Source organism: Wyeomyia smithii, chromosome 3 (genome assembly GCF_029784165.1).
Source record: "Wyeomyia smithii strain HCP4-BCI-WySm-NY-G18 chromosome 3, ASM2978416v1, whole genome shotgun sequence".
NCBI lineage: Eukaryota > Metazoa > Arthropoda > Insecta > Diptera > Culicidae > Wyeomyia > Wyeomyia smithii.
In genome coordinates, this window is record NC_073696.1 from 127,381,464 (window position 1) to 127,399,895 (window position 18,432).

Sequence of the window (18,432 nt, forward strand, 5' to 3'; positions counted from 1 at the left end):
TATCAGGAGCTTAGCGATGATCCCGTACCAGCTGCACAGCGATTTGGCGCGTTTTACTAATGACAGCTTGACGTAAATTTTTTGACATATCAATTCTTTTGCTGGATTCCAACAACCATTCATTTACTGTTTTTTGTTCAGCAAATAGTTTTGCTGTATTTTCGCGAATCACTGAATCGATTACTGGTTTTCAGTAAATTCAGGGTGGCCACTCAATATCAATTTTCAATTTCCCGGTTTTTTCCCGGTTTTCCCGATGATATTTAGTGAAATTTCCCGGTGTTTTATTTTTAAAACATATGAGAAAAAAATCAATTTTCACATGCTTATTTGTGCCTTGCAAAAATAGTGTTACAAAACTATGAAAAACATTCCTCCTTCATCGTGTTTAGCTGTTTGTCGACTTTAGCAAGTACCTTCATGGTGATCTGCTGCACAATTTTCGCCCTCTTTATCTCCAAAAGCGTTGACAATCTTTGCCTTCTCGCGCTTTTTTGCTTCCTTCTGCATCTTTCTCTGTCAACCTTCTTTCGAGCTTGCAGTGCTTCTGTATCAGGATGCCAATGAAATGCGTGGGATAAATTCAAGAGTTGGGGCATAGAGTTTTTGTCTTCTAGAAAAATGTCCTCAGGCAAAACTTCAAGCGGACTTTGGGAAGAAGAGCCTCAGAGTGACCAATGAAAAAAATGCACATGAAACTGTCTAGATGCATTTTGCAAAATGCATGAAACGTTGAGATCTGTTATTTCAAAACAATTTTTTTTTTCGGAAAACTTCGATCCTGGGACTTTAAAATTTTCGAGCTGGGGTCAATGTAATGTATAAGAAATTTTCTCATGGTCCGTAAAATAAATTCAACTGACACTCTGAATAAACAATTTGAAAAAAAAATATTTTAGCTACTTTTTGTTTTGATATAGAAAAAATCTGAGAAATCTTTAACAAATAGCTCTTCAAGGTGGCGTCTTTCCCCAACAAAATCAAGTAGTCAAAAGGTCCAACACAGAATGAAAAAATTTTTTTTGCTGCTTTTTGCTGCTTGTGGTTAAAATCATACCAAAAATCGGGAAGTACAAACCGGGTAGCTCCGTTCCGGTCCGGTTCGAAATAAAATCGAGACTCGAAGGTTCCGGTCCTATTTGACTTTTGACCGGATTCTCCCCGATGCGATGTCGAACACTATTTACAAGAAGTTTCAATACGCCTCCCGCGCCGCTGATAACTTTTTGACTTCTTTAAAATCTGACAATATATGTTACGGAACAGTAAATTTATCCACCTGATCAAGCCTGATTTTATTTGACGCAGATCTTGCTGCGAAGCCGCTGTCGACTTTAACTGAAACCAACAACCAGCTTTCCCCTATCCGGCAGAATCATGCCAGTTAGGTAAACATAAAAAAAACAGATCTCATGTTGACATTTCCTCAGAAACTGTTGAACAAATAAAGCGGCAGACATAAAGGAGGATGATTTTCCCGGCGTGAAGCCTAATTTCCCGATTTTCCCGTATTTTTTCCCGGTGATTTAAAATTCCCGGCTTTTTTCCGCTTTTCCCGTTTTTCCGGTAAAGTGGCCACCCTGAGTAAATGTATTTATCAAAAATTCAAAAAATGATCTCAGCTACAGTATCGATACTTCTGGTATCGATACTTTTTGACCGATATTTTGAGTATCTCGATACTTTGGTTCTTCGGGTATCGATACTGAAGTATCGATACTCTCCGTGGTATCGCCCAATGCTACAGAGGAATGGTTTCCAATCTTTCCAATTGATTTCAGTCATCGTCATCTTCGAAAATTTTACGAGTAACATCGCAAAAGGTCGCAAACAACAATGTACACAAACCGACACGGAAAACCAAATCTACCCAACCGGAGGGTACAAACTACCTGAAATGATGTAAACCACACGCTCCTTCAATTTTACCCTAAACTGAGTAACATTTACTCTGTTTTATATTTCTATGCTAAACGTCAAAAACTGAGTAACACTGATTGTTTGAACTGAGTAATATTTACTCAAATTCTCTCCATAGCCGAATTTACTCATTTTTGCATAATATGTGCGAATGTCCAAACTTTTCAAGTAGTAAAAGCAGTATATATTCTGATGCTAATATTCGACGTTTTATCACACGGAGAAAAAAAATTGGTAAAAACAACCAAATTTCATGTTAACTCAAACAGATTCTTAGTTTTAAACAGTGACAAACAAACTTTTGGGTAACATCACCATAGCGGTTGTTTGAAATAAATAAATTATTCGTTTTATCATAAACTAGCAAGTGCAGATTGTTTCAACAAAATACATGGTTGATCCAAACAAAAAAAAAGTTTATAATTTTGACCACCGTTAACTACAAATAAAAACTATGGTAGTTTTAACCAAAGCGTTTTTTTAAGAAAACAAAATTTGGTTGGAAATAATCAATTTTGTTGTTTATAATTGACATTTTTTTGTTAATAATAACCAAAATTTTTGATTATTTTGAACAAAGTTCTGCTTATTTTTATTTCTCAACATTTTTCATATTAAAAATTTTCATCGTGCAATTTTCAAAATATTTATTCATATCCTAATCATTACATCTTCCATATCTATATTGACATTGTAATAAATGCACATACGTGAATATATTCCGTAATGTTTGATCTGTTGTGCAAAACGTTTATGTTTGCTACATTAGATTTATGCTTCTCTATATTACATAATACTGTATTCGTTGACTGTAATAAAATTTTAGTAAGTTTTTGTAGGAACAATGCTTTTACAAACTCTTACCCACGAACTTCTGAACAACTTCCGTTGATACTTTGAACGACTGTAGCAATTGTATAATTTCATTGTCAGCCCAGTGAACGAATCGCGAATCGGCATCCAAATGTTCTATGTCAAGATTCTGATTGTTACTGATATCATCATGTTTTGGAACATCCGATGGAAACGATTCTGACATTGTGCAAGACTGCGTAACTGCAGAACAGTAGATGATTTGAAAAAAAGAAACAAGCTCGCAGAGAAAAAAAAACTTACCCCACTGATGATGTCGATATCTGGTTTTATCCGTGTAGTTAAACGGCACGCACTAGAGTTACCAATAACACCAGCAAAATTACGTCGTATTGAGCCCGGGCAGGATTTTTCTACACTCACCACAAGTCGCTGTGAAAAGACAAAAAAACCGAAAAACACGTTGAGTTATGACAGATAGAGATGGACGATACAAAGATCGTAAATTTTGGTATCGATTTTTTTTTTCAAGATATCGAGTATTTTAGTATCGGTAACTTACAAAGCCAAATGAAAACAAACAACAATGACGGTTTGTTTTAATCTGAAAAAAGATATTATTTACAACAGATTGAAAAACACCGTTTTATTGTTGTATCAAAATTAGTTTCAATTCAAAATAAACAAATTCTTAGGTAATAACAATAAACATTCTATATCGATTCAACAAAAACTGTGCACTTAATTTGAAACGGCTGATTAGATTAGTTTCAAACTAGAATAATAATTTGTAATCATACAATCCTAATTTGAAGCAACAATATTTTTTCGTTCATACATCAACCAAAAATATGTTGAAAACAAACCAGTTAGTTTTTCCTCCGTGCAGTTATTTCTAAAGTGTTAGTCAAAGTTGTAAATTGGCTCAAGCCCGAACCACTAACGGCGTCGAAGATTTTAAAATGTATCTGGCATCTCTCGAGAAAGAGCAACCTCACATTGCTTGTATTAGAAGGCCTTCAAATCAATGTTCGGAATCAAAATTGCAACTGATTCGCACATGATTACGGACTTCATGTCAAGTACCTTACATAAAAGATTAAACAACAGTTCCCGAGCAACTGTTGACCGTATCGCTGCTGTTTTAAAAGAAGCCGCCATAGCAGAAGATGTTGAAGTTGTTTGAACTATGTTCGTTGGACTACTTTTTATCATTTATGAATAAACAATTGATGATTTGCGTTTAATTTGTGGTTTTTTATTTCAATTGATATCTGAAATAATTCCTTTAAAAATATTTGAATTACAAAAGTGGGTAACTTTCACTCAGTTTTGCTTTGCTCAGTTTCTGACAGATAGATATGTTACCCAAAAGTGAGTAATAGCCCAAATACTCTATTTAGAGTACGTCCACTTTTAACGAAACAGAGTGATATTTAACTCAGTTTAGAGTCAAATTAAATGAGCGTGCAGGTGTTTCGAAATTCGGACGTAATTGTTCAACCCTGGAAGACGAAGCGCTTTGTCCCGCTTGGTTATGCCTTGTTCAGACTACAGTGATGATTCGCTCGATGGATGTTCGTTAGTTGGGGGTTCGTTAGTTGGGTGTTCGCTAGTTGGGCTGTCACCCAACTAAAAAGCACTCTAATGTCAAAATTCAACGTCATTCAAATGCATTTCAGGGGTCCGAAAAGTGAAAAAAAAATTTACTAAAATAAAATTATATTATTTATTGTTGTCAAAAATTTGTAAACATGTTTAGTTATTACGCCTAATCCATTCAGCACTAATAAATTTATTTCTCAGAACTATTAACTGGACACTTCATGCAGATCATCTCTGGAATAATCAATCGCGTAATTTGGAAAGTACATGATATAAATTTACAACATTTTGTGTGTAATTTAGAGGTTTACTGTTCGGTTGTTTGTTGTTTTATTTCTTCAACGCCTTCACCGGAAATATCCAGTGTAGCGATCTTCCATTTTTTAGCCAAGAAGCAGAGTGATGTGCTTGCGCTTTATCGTTTTGCTTCTCGTTGGATTTTTTGTATGATAAAGTATTGACCAAATACATAAAATATTCACTAAAGCAACAAGACAGATGAGCAAAGCTCATTTTCTTCGACATAGTTTTACCGCAATGAAATTAATAAATTTTCCAAAGCAGGGAGAAAACAATCAATCGGCGCTCCCCTTTGAAAAATTTGCCCAGTTGTCAGTTCATCCAACTAACGAACACGATTCGCTAGTTGGGTGGCAGTTGTGTTCCAACCAACGAATTTCCAACGAGTGTGAACGAGGTATAAAACAAAGTTTGTTAAAACAGGTAATACCCCGTTCACACTACACCGCACATCACCTGATATCAGGCGATTTGTGCTATCGAGGCTATATCACCATCGATATTACCTGATATCCCATACAATCGAGCTGTCAACGGATATCACCTCGGCTACATGCTATCGCGGATATCATGTTCGAAAACCAATAATAACCACATTTCCAGCAGTTGGCAACACGACCAACAGACATTTGACGCAACCCTACCAATTTCGCAATTCGCGTTGCATGCGAGAGAAAAGGAAACAAATATTATTGCTATTTTTATCCCGCACATGTTGACAATAGGAGGTTTTAATTTGAAAAAATATCTGCTTTTTCTTATACTAATCGATGACCCCCCTTTCAGTAGCCACTACGTATATTTCCTTAAATCTCTACGATTTTTCTATGATTTTTCAATTGAAAAATTAGATTTTTTTAAATTTTCACTAACTGGCAAGTAGTGCACAGAGTGACACTTCTACTGCTGGAAAATATAACCCTGGTAGGGCACAAAATGACATTTCTGCTGCTGGCTTATGGAAAATTTAACCCTGACAGACCACAAAGTGACATTTATACTGCTGGCCTGTCGAAATATAACCCTGGTTCACGTGATATGACAGGGATGCCAAATGTGAAGACATGTCTCAATTTCGAAGACATTAAAGCTCGTGTGAAGAAGTGGAAGCCTAATAGTCGGTTAATTACACGCACCCGATTTAATGTTTTCACTGGGATTTTTACTAACTTTCAATTGGGACCATGTTTACAGATTTCTTATGTGTGAAGACATTTTTTATGGAGTGTGAAGACATTTGAATAATGACCTGGCACCACTTTGTCATGATTTCTTAACGGCAGGGTTTGTCTTAAAATCACTTACAGTTGTTAAAATTCGAAATCGATTTTTTTCAACTGTTTAAATTAAAACAAAATTCAGTGGAATATGTATATTTCTGACATTTCTTCTCAAAAGAAAGAATAATATACATACCGCTAAAACACCTATTGCATATGAGAGTTCGCGTTGGTGCGAGCCAAGGGGATGGCATCTAAACTCTACACGTTTGACAGTAGGCAACATATCGGGGCTTTATTTAAAAATAAAGCCCCGAGGCAGGCGCCCAGCAGAAGTTCCGTTTACTGTTCACTTTAGTCGGAAAGACTCTTCACTCATTCAACATAGAAAGAGATAGCATGTTGCCATCCCCCTGGTGCGAGCCAACTAACTGACATCTCTATCCTAATCCCGTTGCTCTTGTTGTCTTGTTTTAGCTTTGACCTGTTTTTGTTTTCTTCTCTTTTCAATTACCAAAGCAAATGTCGAATCATATCAGCTCACTGAAGTGTGAACGCTCGAGGTGATATCCGATATCATCTGGCGATATCAGGTGATATCCGGTGTAGTAAGCCTTGTTCGGACTACGCCGAATATCACCTGATATCGCCAGATGATATCGGATATCACCTCGAGCGTTCACACTTCAGTGAGCTGATATGATTTGACATTTGCTTTGGTAATTGAAAAGAGAAGAAAACAAAAACAGGTCAAAGCTAAAACACGACAACAAGAGCAATGGGATTAGGATAGAGATGTCAGTTGATTGGCTCGCACCAACTCGAACTCTCATATGCAATTGTCAACATGTGCGGGATGAAACTAGCAAAAATATTTCCTTCCTTTTTCCTCGCATGCAACGCGAATTGCGAAATTTGTAGGGTTGCGTCAATTCCCAAGTAACCAGTAAGCACTAAATCATTGCCCTACAACAATACTATATTCGATCACAGAATTCTGGGTAAGAACTTATTCTGACCTAAATGCTTGTATATTATTGATATAATGTTAAAAAGGCGAAATAGCGGGCTGATAAAGTGCTGCAGGTTGGCAACCTTTGATATGCATCACTAATGCTGATTTGGAGCACCCATGAGATTGCTCTTTTCTGACATGTGAGTTGAGAAAACAAACGAAAAAAAAATTAGAACCTTAATTATTTGGTGTCTGGAACGAATGCAAAAAATATTCAGAAGTAATACATATAGTTTATTTTGTGCATGTGTTCTTTCTCAACATCGTTTGGAATTCAACAGGTTTGTTTGTTTTTCATATTAGCGAAATGTTGCTCTCAGTGAAAACTTAATGTTATAAGATGAAAGTTACCTTCAATGAGATTCGAACCCGGGCCTGCAGCACCAATCACATTTGTTTTCCTTGCTCCTTTGCTATTTCAACCGCTGCTAAAGTACGAAAATGAGATGAGAATACCCGTATTTAAAGAATCATGTATTATATGTTTCAACGTCTTAGAAACACCATGTAAAAGCAGCTTTGAAAAATATAAATCAGTTTTATCGTATTCATATTCTTTACGACGATTTCATCACAATACATTTTCCGGACCTTCATTGAAGAACATTGAATGTTATCGATTTTATATTCCTCACCGCACACAGTGTTGACAACATTTTTTCTTTGAATCCCTTCTCTAGTTTGCGTTGTCGATCGTTGATGCTGCTTGTTTTGTTTCTTGGCAGGTAATTTATTCGATCGAAAAAAGGTACAGATACAGGTAATCATATCGCTTACAACAGTCTCTACGTTTATATGTTACAGAAAAATTAACAACTACTGCATTATTCAGACGACCGAAAATGAACACACTCTTTTATCTGTGCTACCTTATTTATGGATTGTTAAAAATGGATGGAAATCCAATGAAAAAAAGGATTCACATAATACTGATGGTGATGATTTGTGTTACTGGCCGCAAGGCGTTGCGGGTTATCGCCTACTCGAGAAAACCAAGAAAAATCCCAGTATAAAACCGGATACAAAGGTGCTGCGTGCTCTTAGGTGCAAAATAAAAAGGACAAAATTTGAAAGCTATTTTGAGGTAAGCAAACAGCAGTTCAAAAGTGTCACACTTACTACATACAATTTGTAATTGCTTTAGGCGTTCCGGGAATTAAAGATAATGGAGGCGAATTCGGATACCGACGAATATGCAAACATGAAGAGTCTGAGAAAAGTTTCAACAGCTACTGAACTTTTCAACCAGATCCAGCAAACAAAGCCTGTACCATCTCTGGAACTCAAATCTTCGAACAGATACGCAGAATTCGCAGAGCCTCCAGATTTTGCGCAACCTGACCATAAGATTGATATGCGATACAATAGTTCTTCGCTGTTGGAGTCGAATATGAGTGAAAATGATTTCTCTGGTCTGCCACATACATTATTATTGAATCAGCCTCCAGTTAACGATGAATCTTCTATGACGCCGGATCTATGCAAAGTACTGCAGGCATTGCATGTGGAGGTTGAGAGGAACTGTAATAAGATTGAGGAATGTAAACTTGTTGGTAACAGATCTATTGCACTTCTTCCTCAAGTCAATGCGAAACTAGATTTGCTTGCAAACCAAGTCAATATGAAGCTTGACACCTGTGTTTCACAGAATTTACTGCGAACCGAACAAAATGGAACTGAATCATTCAGTGCTCCCTTGAGCCCGGTTAAAAGTGAAGAAGAATTTAAATCTTTGGAAAAGAAAACTGATAACAAGCAGTTTGTTGAAGCTGTTATCAAATATCTTGGTTCCATGCATGGCAAGAGCCGGTATGTTGGGGAAGGCGGGACTGTTTTCCTGCAAATCGTGGACTATTTTTTCGACCGAGAGTTTTTAATGAAATTGCTCATGGACTGGAACAAGCAGAAATAAAAATAGCGAAGAAAACATTCAATCGAAAATACCTTTTCATAAGTTTGACGGCGTCATTAATTTATTCCACAAGGTGGTCATGTTCTCCGATCCATCCTATTCGCTTGTTCAGACCCAGAATTTTCTTAAACGTTGTTTGAGAAATGCCAAACAACTTTCTCAGAAATAAAAGGAATAAGAGCTTCCGTTGCAAGAAAGAGGCGTAGGAAAGTTACGAAACAATCTGTTCTAAGTGATGAAGAGGAAAGGCAGTATGAAGAAGAACCATTTTTGGAATACGAAGAACTTGTGAAAGATGAAGAAGAGGTGAATCAGGAAAGGTAGAAGAACTGCTAGCTGAAAACAATCTACAGGGAAGAATAGATATTATTCAAAATAATATTTCGGTTGAAGAATACTTGGTAGAAGAATTTTGATCGTTAAGTAGAAGACTACAAATCTGTTATTGTTTTTTTTTTATTAATCATTATTTTATCATTAATCCAAAAAAATAAATTTATTAACAATGCATAATCTATCTCAAAACATTTCATTTGATGGTAAGGTATGCAACAACGGTATAAATGCTGTCTCTTCATACACTGTAATTGCTACCAACTTGCAAAAAATCTTATCTAATGTATAATGTTTTAATTCGCCAAATTTATATTCATTTGTCCCTACGAAGACATTAATACACGAGGAAACTAAAAGGTAATCAAAAAAAAATTGGTGAACTCAGCAATTTTGGATCCGTAAATGCCGTCTGAATCTGCATATTTCATAGCCGCAATTTTAGTATCATTCGTGAGAAACCATTTATCAGAAAATTGTTGGGTTAAGGTAAATTCCCGTGATATAACAATGCAGGAAAACTTAGTCGCATCAGTTTTAAGTGGGTGTTTCAAAGATGGAAAAATGTCATTGATCTTGCTGACAACAGGTGTAGACTGATATTTTTCTGTAATACGATTGATGATTTGCTGCAATGGTAGTCTACCCGATCTTACTAGTTTCTTGATTTGGAATAAATGGTTTTCAAAGGGATATGAGGAAATAGTTGACAGTGGGCCAAATCGAGTTACTTCGTCCATGAACAAGGTTATGAACGTTACTAGTAATAGATTTAAATAAACCATAAAAGTTACCAATAAATTCTTCGAACAGTTTTTGAGCAACAGGTAAATATCGTGCGTAATAACTGTTAGAGCAAATTGTTACGGCACAAAAAAAAATGGCAAAATTTTGAAAATGTTCCTTACTGATGAAATGTTTTAGTAACACAATCCCAATGTAATGCAAGAAAGAAGCACACTCTGAAGCTTTCCAATAGTTTATACAATCAACCCCACGTACTTGACGATGGATTTCCGAGGAAGTTTAATTGATTTTAAACTTGTACAAATTTTTTCTATGACACTATTTGGCCACCTAATTTCATCGCATCCATTATGACCGTCTTTGTATGCTAGAATCAATCTCTTCGTAATTCCTAAATGAAGAAGGTGCAATGAATCGGCCACGATAACATCCTCAATTATGTCAATTGGTAATTCAAGTAGCGGCGAAACAATACGTGTTTTGCTTAATTTACCATTTTCATGTGTTTTGTAAAAGTTGTAGTGCCCATCATACTGCCCAGTACGGAATGCAGCATCAGTTCTTCTGGTTGCTAACGTTTGAGGGAAAATATTAGTCCTCAGAAGAGTGGAATGTTGCCCAATAGTGCAACATTTTAAACAACCGTGCAGAGAATTAAAATTAACCACACCTGGAAAAAAATAACCGCTCATGAATTAAAACAAGTAATGGCTGTTTGTCCATTACCTTTAACAAAAGCTCGGGCGGGAGAATCACATATGAAAGCCCGAAGGTGAACCGTCATCTTGAATCCATTTATTTGAAGTCCCGTTGTCAATACATGTTTCAATTCCGTAACGAATGGAGCAAGAAATTCTTCGACTTTCTTTGGTTTACCTTTTCCATAGAAAATGCCAATTATCATTGGCCTCACTCTTGTATGTTAAACAAAATTGGCCATACCTGGCTGGTTCCGTTCTTATACAACGGTAAGCCATCGATGTTGATATTAATGGATATTTTTAGTGATTCAGCTAATTCTGGAAAAGCCAAGCGAAGACAATTTTCTATAAAACCAAATAAAAGATAGTTGAATAGTTTAACACTTTTCAGTTTATAATTTACCTAAGCCCTGATGCCAATATTGACCGCCTTGAATATCAATCACATTAGCAACCTAGTCCTAGGTGTTCGAAGAAACCGTCTTGGGTCTTCCGGAAGTGTTCGATCATAAGATTTTAATTTATGCAGAAGTGGTTTCAGTGCTTGTTGCGATATATTGTAATTGATACTCCAGTTTTTTAGAAACGTACCTAAGTTTTCCTCAGGAATATATCGATTCTCTTGATTACCACCAAACTGCAATGGGTCAAACATGTGGTTCCACTCCCCGTCAGAATCGTCGTCAGGACTATATTCCGCAAAAAAGGTATCTTGGGTGGCAACCCGGGAACTACTAGAATCAGACTATTCTTCATCTTCTGATATTGACGGTTCAGGAACCACGAGCCCAAGAGATGTAGGTCCCGGATCCAACTCACTAGTTTGCAATGGTTTTGTATTGGGTATTTCGGAAAGTTTCATGCTTTCATATACCCGAACTTTGCGTCGAAAATTCCCACTCCTTAAAGTTTTTTTTCCATTTACGAGGAGTATCCATGTTCCGTCTATTTTTAATTGACCACTCGATATTGTGCATTTAAATAAAAATTATCAAAACGTCGCTGATGAACTGGCAGTCAGGCTCACTTCCGATGTTTATTTTTGTTGTTCTCGCAACACTGCAACCATCTCAGCCGCCACTGCGCTGTCAGTTCGGCTTACAAAAACAAATACATTGAAATCATTCCCGCAGTTCATGTTGTGTGAGCACGCAGTTGTTCTATGTGTTTGTAAAGTCGGAAGAAAGTTCGGAAGTCGGGAGTCCGACTTCCGAACTTTAGTTTAGTGCTGGCGCCACAATATCGCTCGTTATTGGCGCTTACGAAAAAATGTAATGCGTCTTCTATAAGCATTTAAAACACTACATCGTAGCACTTAAGGTAGCCCTTTAAGCGCATATTTTGCTCTCAGTAATGCTAGTTTAGCATAATGCCCTAAACATTAAAAAACATGATATAAAGCTATTTGGCATTAACAAGGCTGAATTAGTGCTAATAAAATGCTATCTCCTAATGCTTATGGTTACTTGGGTTGTCTGTTGGCCGTGTTGCCAACTGCTGGAAATGTGGTTATTTTTGTTTTTCGAACATGATATCCGCGATAGCATGTAGCCGAGGTGATATCAGTTGAGAGCTCGATTGTTGGGATTTGAGGTAATATCGATGGTGATATGGCCTCGATAGCAGCGATGCCAGATTGGAAGACATGTCTTCAAATGGAAGACATTTACCCTGCGGTGAAGACATGTTTGTTTGTGAAGGCAAATGGAAGACATTCAAAAATATGTGAAGACATTCGAAAATATGTGAGATGACCCGCATTTTGACAGAGGTGGTGACCTTTTTTTTTTTGCTCGACAGTTTTTCGATTTGCCGGTAACTTTTTCAGGTTTTGGTGGTTCCTAACGAGCCGTCTCGGGTTGGAAGACATGTGAAGACATTTTTTGTTATTACGTGAAGACATTTGGAAAAATGACCTGGCATCCCTGCTCGATAGCACGAATCGCCTGATATCAGGTGATATGTGGTGTAGTGTGAACGGGGTATAAGGCAATCCACGAGACAGTTGCGATCAGCTGATTTCAGTTTGTTTTCAACTTATGACAGCTTTACGTATGTTCGATCGGTCGCAGCCCGGATCCAGAAGCGTGAAAAACAAATCCGGAGTACTTCGTGATAAGGGCGAATCTAACAAACTGTAAACAAATAGAGATTTTACCGAAAACGTATGAAGTGAGTTACTATATACCTTAAAACTTCGAAAAAATAATGTATCTCTTTTCTAACTATTAAAAAGTACGATGTTTGTTAAGGGCGAAATTTACTTTATCTCAAAACGAGATAAAATGAGGAATACGCCCTTTTTGTTGTTTACGTTAGTAAAAGGCGAAACTTGACTTCGTCTTGATGAATGGGCGAAATCAAAGTTGTCAACAGAATAAACATTAAAAGCAAAGGGCGTATTCCAATACAATAACGTAAACACGGCGTATAGTAAAGGGCGATACTGTCGAGCAAATGAAAATAAGGCGCATAGTAAAGGGCGATACTGTCGAGCAACTCAAAATAAGGCGCATACTAAAGGGCGATACTTTCGAGCAGATCTAAATAAGGCGCAAAGTAAAGGGCGATACTTTCGAGCAGATCGAAAAGATTGCATAGTAAAAGGCGAAACTATAAATTCTCGAATATACAATGTAAAGCGACTGAAGTTCAAGTTTTAGGTTCACCATGTACAAAGCTAGAACAATTTTGCTTCTATTAGAGTATTTGGATGACAAATATATTGTTCCACCGTTATTTAGTATTTGATTTTTCGATTGAAAACTTTGTTTGTCTTTTTTGAGTTTCGTAGTCATTGTAAGATTCGCCCTAATCACGAAGTAGTCCGGAAATGTTTTCCGATCGGTAGCTCTAGTATTGCAGGGTGCCAATCCTAAATACAACAATAACAAATCACTTTTGATATTATTGCCGACATAAGAAGATTTCGGTTTTGGTCGTGTTTTGGTTTCGCAGCTTGAAAAACAGCAACAATAACAAACGTACAAGCATTGAAACGTCACCCGTTCTCTGTGCCATAACGATATAATATCGATATTACTAATATCGATACAGCGATGACAGTATTTTCGCAATTAGTTTTTTTTTCGGGGTTCTAAACGTCACCGTCACATTTCATCCTTCTTTCTTTTGCCGAACGTGGAACGGTGAGGTACGCTTACGCAGTAAAGTTTACTGAAGTTTTTAATCCGCGAAAAGTAATAATGACTGAAACACTGCAGTTGCGCGGTCAACTCGTTGGCCATTCAGGATGGGTCACACAAATTGCTACAAATCCGAAGTATCCGGATATGATTTTATCTTCATCTCGTGGTAAGTTACACTTTGGATTGAAAAATGGCGGCCTCCATGGTTGCATGCACGTGTATCACAATTCTTAAAAGACTGTTTTTGTAGACAAAACTTTAATCGTCTGGAAACTCACTCGTGATGACGCTAGCTATGGCATTCCCCAGAAACGTTTATACGGCCATTCACACTTCATCAGCGATGTCGTTTTGTCTTCGGATGGTAACTACGCACTGTCAGGTTCTTGGGATAAAACTTTGCGTCTGTGGGATCTGGCTGCCGGAAAATCAACCCGTCGGTTCGAAGACCATACGAAGGTGTGACAATAGTGTACAAATATGAGGCTATACGGAGCCTACATAAAATTTAGGAGAACAAGAGAATGTCATCCAGGAAGGCTGAACGTTCAGTGTTCCGGATGTCATACCTTGATTCAAACAAAATAGCGAAAACATTTCGTTGATTTTGTTCGGTAGGGAAATGACTAAAGAAATGAGCCTATGCGAGGCAGAAGAATTATGTTTTCACAAAAGAGCCAATGCGTGGCAGAAACTAATGTCAGCGTGGTCAATATCCGCAATGTTGGTGTGTGAATGATGGCTAAACTATATACTCGCAAATAGGTATTGTTTCTAGTTTAAGCTAAGACTTGAACGCGTCGTAAGATATGGAAGGATTTCATACAGATGAGATTCCAGTAAAAATCCGCAATTTTACGATGCGCTAGTCAAAATTCTAGAGCTAAACATATATTTCAGTATGAAGCGATTTCTAAATTTGAGTTACTCTTAGAGGCCATATGAGAATCGCAGAGTAAATTGCTTTTTTCATAAAGTTAACAAAGCAGACGCGTTTTTTCATACAGCCTATTAGGCACAATCCCAGCTCCATGTTAAACTGTACATATTGATGTTAAACATGGTGTTCATTTTAGAGCGTGCTAGAGTAAATCTCGATTGTTTTTACAGCTGATTAACTGTTTTTTTGTTACTTGGTGCCAACAGTTGAGATACACATGATTTGTGAGAATACACCTTATTTAGAAATCGTTTCACACATAACTTAAGTATGTTGAAGATAATGCTTTAAAAACAACATTTTTCTTCTGCACAGGATGTTCTTTCTGTTGCTTTTTCAGTCGATAATCGTCAAATCGTATCTGGATCTCGCGACAAGACCATCAAGTTATGGAACACACTAGCCGAATGCAAGTACACCATCCAGGAAGATGGCCACTCTGATTGGGTGTCTTGCGTGCGTTTTTCGCCAAATCATTCTAATCCAATAATCGTTTCGGCGGGTTGGGATCGTGTTGTTAAAGTATGGAATTTGGCTAACTGCAAGTTGAAGATCGATCACTTGGGACACAATGGTTATCTAAACTCAGTGTCTGTGTCTCCGGACGGTTCACTTTGTACTTCCGGTGGTAAGGATTGCAAGGCCTTCCTTTGGGATCTGAATGACGGCAAGCATCTGCACACGCTGGAGCACAACGAAGTCATAAATGCTCTATGCTTCTCGCCGAACCGTTACTGGCTTTGTGTTGCGTATGGTCCCTCTATCAAAATTTGGGATTTGGCTTGCAAAACCATGGTCGAAGAATTGAAGCCATCAAAGGCCGATCCCCCGCAATGTCTATCATTGGCCTGGTCCACAGACGGACAAACATTATACGCTGGCTATTCTGACAACATCATCCGGGTCTGGCAAGTGTCGGTTTCAGCCCGTTAAATGCATAATATCGTATGCTGAACAATACATAAAGATTCGTATATCGAATATTACATTTTTCTTTAATTTTTGCTGACACAGACCGAAATTATGACCCCTATTACAGAAGACTAGGCGAGCAACTCGCCTCGCCCGGAACGCGAGGGAACTTGGCTGGTGACAGACGAGCTACTCGTCCAACATCCAACTTGCCATTTGCATGTACCAAAATTGGTTAGACAAGTAATTCGTAGATCGTTTCGTCTTGATTAATAAAAGTCCTCATGCGAAATTTCAGCTCAACAAGACTGGGGAATAAAGCCTCAAAGTAGACAAAATTCCAAAAAAACAAAATTACAAAATTTTCGTTTGATGAAAAAACACAAATATGAAGTGTACGATATCGAAATAATGATTTAGCAGGTATAAAATTATTTTTTACTAAACATTTTTATCGTAAATTGCTAGACGTAAATAATATATCGCGAAATATTTTCAATTTTTTGTATTACCTACTGAACTTTTATCGCTGCCTGCCTGAGTACTCATTATTATTAAAATCCAGGTGTCCGATTTTTTGAATGACCATTGATATCGGCGAATAATGACGAAAACACGGTAAATAATCGCATAATGTAACCAATATATACCTAGTATTAACGAAATAATTCTCGAAAAAATAATGATATTTTGTTCCAAGATTCAGGGTGTGTCAGCCAGGTAACTTTGCATCATTTCTCGCTAAACATGTGAAAAGGGCCCATGTGCCATATGTAAACAAGCCACAATTTCACGTCTTTCAATGAATACATTGATTGATTAAGAGTAAATTCTTTTATCAATAAAGCTTATTGGTAAGGGCAGATTTCGCTTGTATCAATTAAAAAACGAGAAAATTTGGCTTAATTACATAAGACACATGGGCCCTTTTCACATGATTGGCGAGATTTTTGTGGAGGGAATGAGATATTTTTGCTAGTAAATCTTCATACCAATCAATGTCGATTTCCTTTTTCTATATGAGTCGTTGCGAACCAGAGTGGTCTATGTGCCATCGAGCAAATTGTTCAGGAGAAGCAATTTTCGAAAAATCCCTGAATAAAATTCTGTTCAATGAATTCTCTCAAACAAAATGTTCTAATATAAAGGTTATGAAGTGGTTTAAGAGTCAAGGGTCGCGGTATCGAGTATTTTGGCATCGATACTCTCCCAAGGTTGTCTCGAGGTACGATGCTGGCCTAACAATCCAGCAGAGATGCCAGATGTTTTTGAAAAATGTCTGCAACTGCTCGGAAAACCGGAAAAATGTGCTCGAAATCTGAAAAAAGTCTATCCGTGATCCGAAAAAATTTCGCTCGCGCAGGCAAAAGTCTGTAAAAATCTGCACACATTTTAAGAAAATCTGCGCAAATATAAGGAGACTGACAAAAATCTGCAGAAACCGTGGAAAAACTGCAAATATCTGCAAATCAATAAATATCTGCACACGGACCAGGGATGCCACATGTACAGATTAATCTGTATTTTACAGATTTTTGGCCGAAGTAACGGTACAGAATCTGTATATACAGATATACAGATTTTCGTCGAAAAGTACAGATTTACAGATTTTTCGAAATTGACATTAATTTTTAAAAACAATCCAAATTTTATTTCATTAAATATTGAGCAAATTGAACATATTTTCAACTCACACATTTTAAGCTAAAAATTTCGTTTATGTACCATAAAAACTCAAAAAATACAAAGTTCTTTGTGTTTAAACAACACAGATTCTTTTTACAGATATTTTTGTTCCAGATACAGATGTTCAGATTTTTTCAAGGGAAAACACAGATTTAAATGTGGCAACCCTGACACGGACTTCAAAAATCTACGTTTTGCAGACAAATCTGCACATTTGGTATCACTGCAAGCCAGTTGTCGTATCCAGAGATGCCAGATGTTTTTGAACAAAGTCTGCTACTGCTCGAAAAACCGGAAAAATCTGCTCGAAATCTGAAAAAAATCTATCCGTGATTCGAAAAAAGTTCACTCGCGCAGGCAAAAGTCTGCTAAATTCTGCACACATTTAAAGAAAATCTGCGCAAATATAAGGAGACTCTGACAAAAATCTGCAGAAACTATTGAAAATCTGCAAATATCTGCGATTTGATAAAAATCTGCACACGAACTCTAAAAATCTGGGTTTTGCAGACAAATCTGCACATCTGGTTTCCCTGGTCGTATCTTCTGTAATAGGAACCGGCGTGATTTTACCGACAGTTTTGCTCGGCGACTCATTTATCCGATCGCAGCGCACGAATGGCGTAGCGGCGGGTATCGGAACTAACTTAAACTTAATATTTGAGAAATTAATTAAACAAATGATATTTCTATAGATGAAGGAAAAAAAAATGATATTTTTAATAAATTGCGTGTAAATTTATTGTTACGAAAGAAACATTATACATTGACCGAGCGTCAAATATTTGTCACTTTTTGACAGATAAAAATTTGGTCAAAGATAATTATTTGTCACTCTCCAATTTTAACCCTCTCCCGCTCACAAGGTTTATCATTAAAAATTATAGCTTCACGAGAAAATTCAAGCTGAACACTTTGTAGACTAACTAAAATTACTGTCAACTGTAGTATTTTGAAGAAAATGCCCAGTGATGCTCTGAGGCAGCATATAAAAGTTTATGGAACAATCGTAAGCACAACAAACTATTTTATGTCATGATATGATGATTATAATTCTTGGTGCTTTAGAGTCACCATGAGCGGTAAAGGGTTAACATGGGGCAAATACGAGCAAACAACAATCATGATGAGCGGGGGCCTAGTGTGGTTACGCAGAACAGATATGCAACTTCGAACAAA

At 37.0% G+C, this 18,432-nt stretch overlaps 2 protein-coding genes and 1 long non-coding RNA gene across 4 annotated transcripts; 2 read left to right on the plus strand and 1 right to left on the minus strand.

Annotated features, from left to right (window-relative positions):
- Positions 1 to 2,638: 2,638 nt before the first annotated feature.
- Positions 2,639 to 3,166, minus strand: LOC129726501 (uncharacterized). The gene is made up of 3 exons (XR_008728349.1): positions 3,037 to 3,166; positions 2,785 to 2,976; positions 2,639 to 2,729 (listed from the first exon to the last, which is right to left on the minus strand). It is a non-coding gene; the product is annotated as an uncharacterized LOC129726501 (long non-coding RNA).
- Positions 3,167 to 7,037: 3,871 nt separating this feature from the next.
- On the plus strand, positions 7,038 to 9,563 carry LOC129729785 (uncharacterized). Of its 2 annotated transcripts, none has more exons than XM_055688605.1 (3): positions 7,038 to 7,154; positions 7,678 to 7,957; positions 8,018 to 9,563. In XM_055688605.1, the coding sequence occupies exons 1-3, from the start codon at positions 7,075 to 7,077 to the stop codon at positions 8,783 to 8,785; spliced, it is 1,128 nt and encodes a 375-aa protein (XP_055544580.1). In that variant the 5' UTR covers positions 7,038 to 7,074; the 3' UTR covers positions 8,786 to 9,563. The 2 variants fall into 2 exon arrangements, with proteins under 2 accessions (XP_055544580.1, XP_055544581.1); XM_055688606.1 differs by lacking the exon at positions 7,038 to 7,154 and adding an exon at positions 7,518 to 7,598 and having other exon boundaries at positions 8,018 to 9,562.
- Positions 9,564 to 13,659: 4,096 nt separating this feature from the next.
- LOC129731190 (guanine nucleotide-binding protein subunit beta-like protein) lies at positions 13,660 to 15,641 on the plus strand. The gene is made up of 3 exons (XM_055691003.1): positions 13,660 to 13,881; positions 13,966 to 14,174; positions 14,971 to 15,641. Exons 1-3 carry the CDS (start codon positions 13,773 to 13,775, stop codon positions 15,586 to 15,588), a joined length of 936 nt encoding a protein of 311 aa, XP_055546978.1. The 5' UTR covers positions 13,660 to 13,772; the 3' UTR covers positions 15,589 to 15,641.
- The last annotated feature ends 2,791 nt before the right edge of the window (positions 15,642 to 18,432 follow it).

What these genes read in the sequence shown, in the direction of transcription:
- LOC129729785 (XM_055688605.1), top strand. Translation starts at nt 7,075, where the DNA reads ATGCAAAAAATATTCAGAAGTAATACATATAGTTTATTTTGTGCATGT. An exon ending in CATCGTTTGGAATTCAACAG is followed by an intron (nt 7,155 to 7,677) that starts GTTTGTTTGTTT and finishes TATATGTTACAG; the next exon opens with AAAAATTAACAACTACTGCA. An exon ending in AATTTGAAAGCTATTTTGAG is followed by an intron (nt 7,958 to 8,017) that starts GTAAGCAAACAG and finishes TAATTGCTTTAG; the next exon opens with GCGTTCCGGGAATTAAAGAT.
- LOC129731190 (XM_055691003.1), top strand. Translation starts at nt 13,773, where the DNA reads ATGACTGAAACACTGCAGTTGCGCGGTCAACTCGTTGGCCATTCAGGA. An exon ending in GATTTTATCTTCATCTCGTG is followed by an intron (nt 13,882 to 13,965) that starts GTAAGTTACACT and finishes CTGTTTTTGTAG; the next exon opens with ACAAAACTTTAATCGTCTGG. An exon ending in GGTTCGAAGACCATACGAAG is followed by an intron (nt 14,175 to 14,970) that starts GTGTGACAATAG and finishes TCTTCTGCACAG; the next exon opens with GATGTTCTTTCTGTTGCTTT.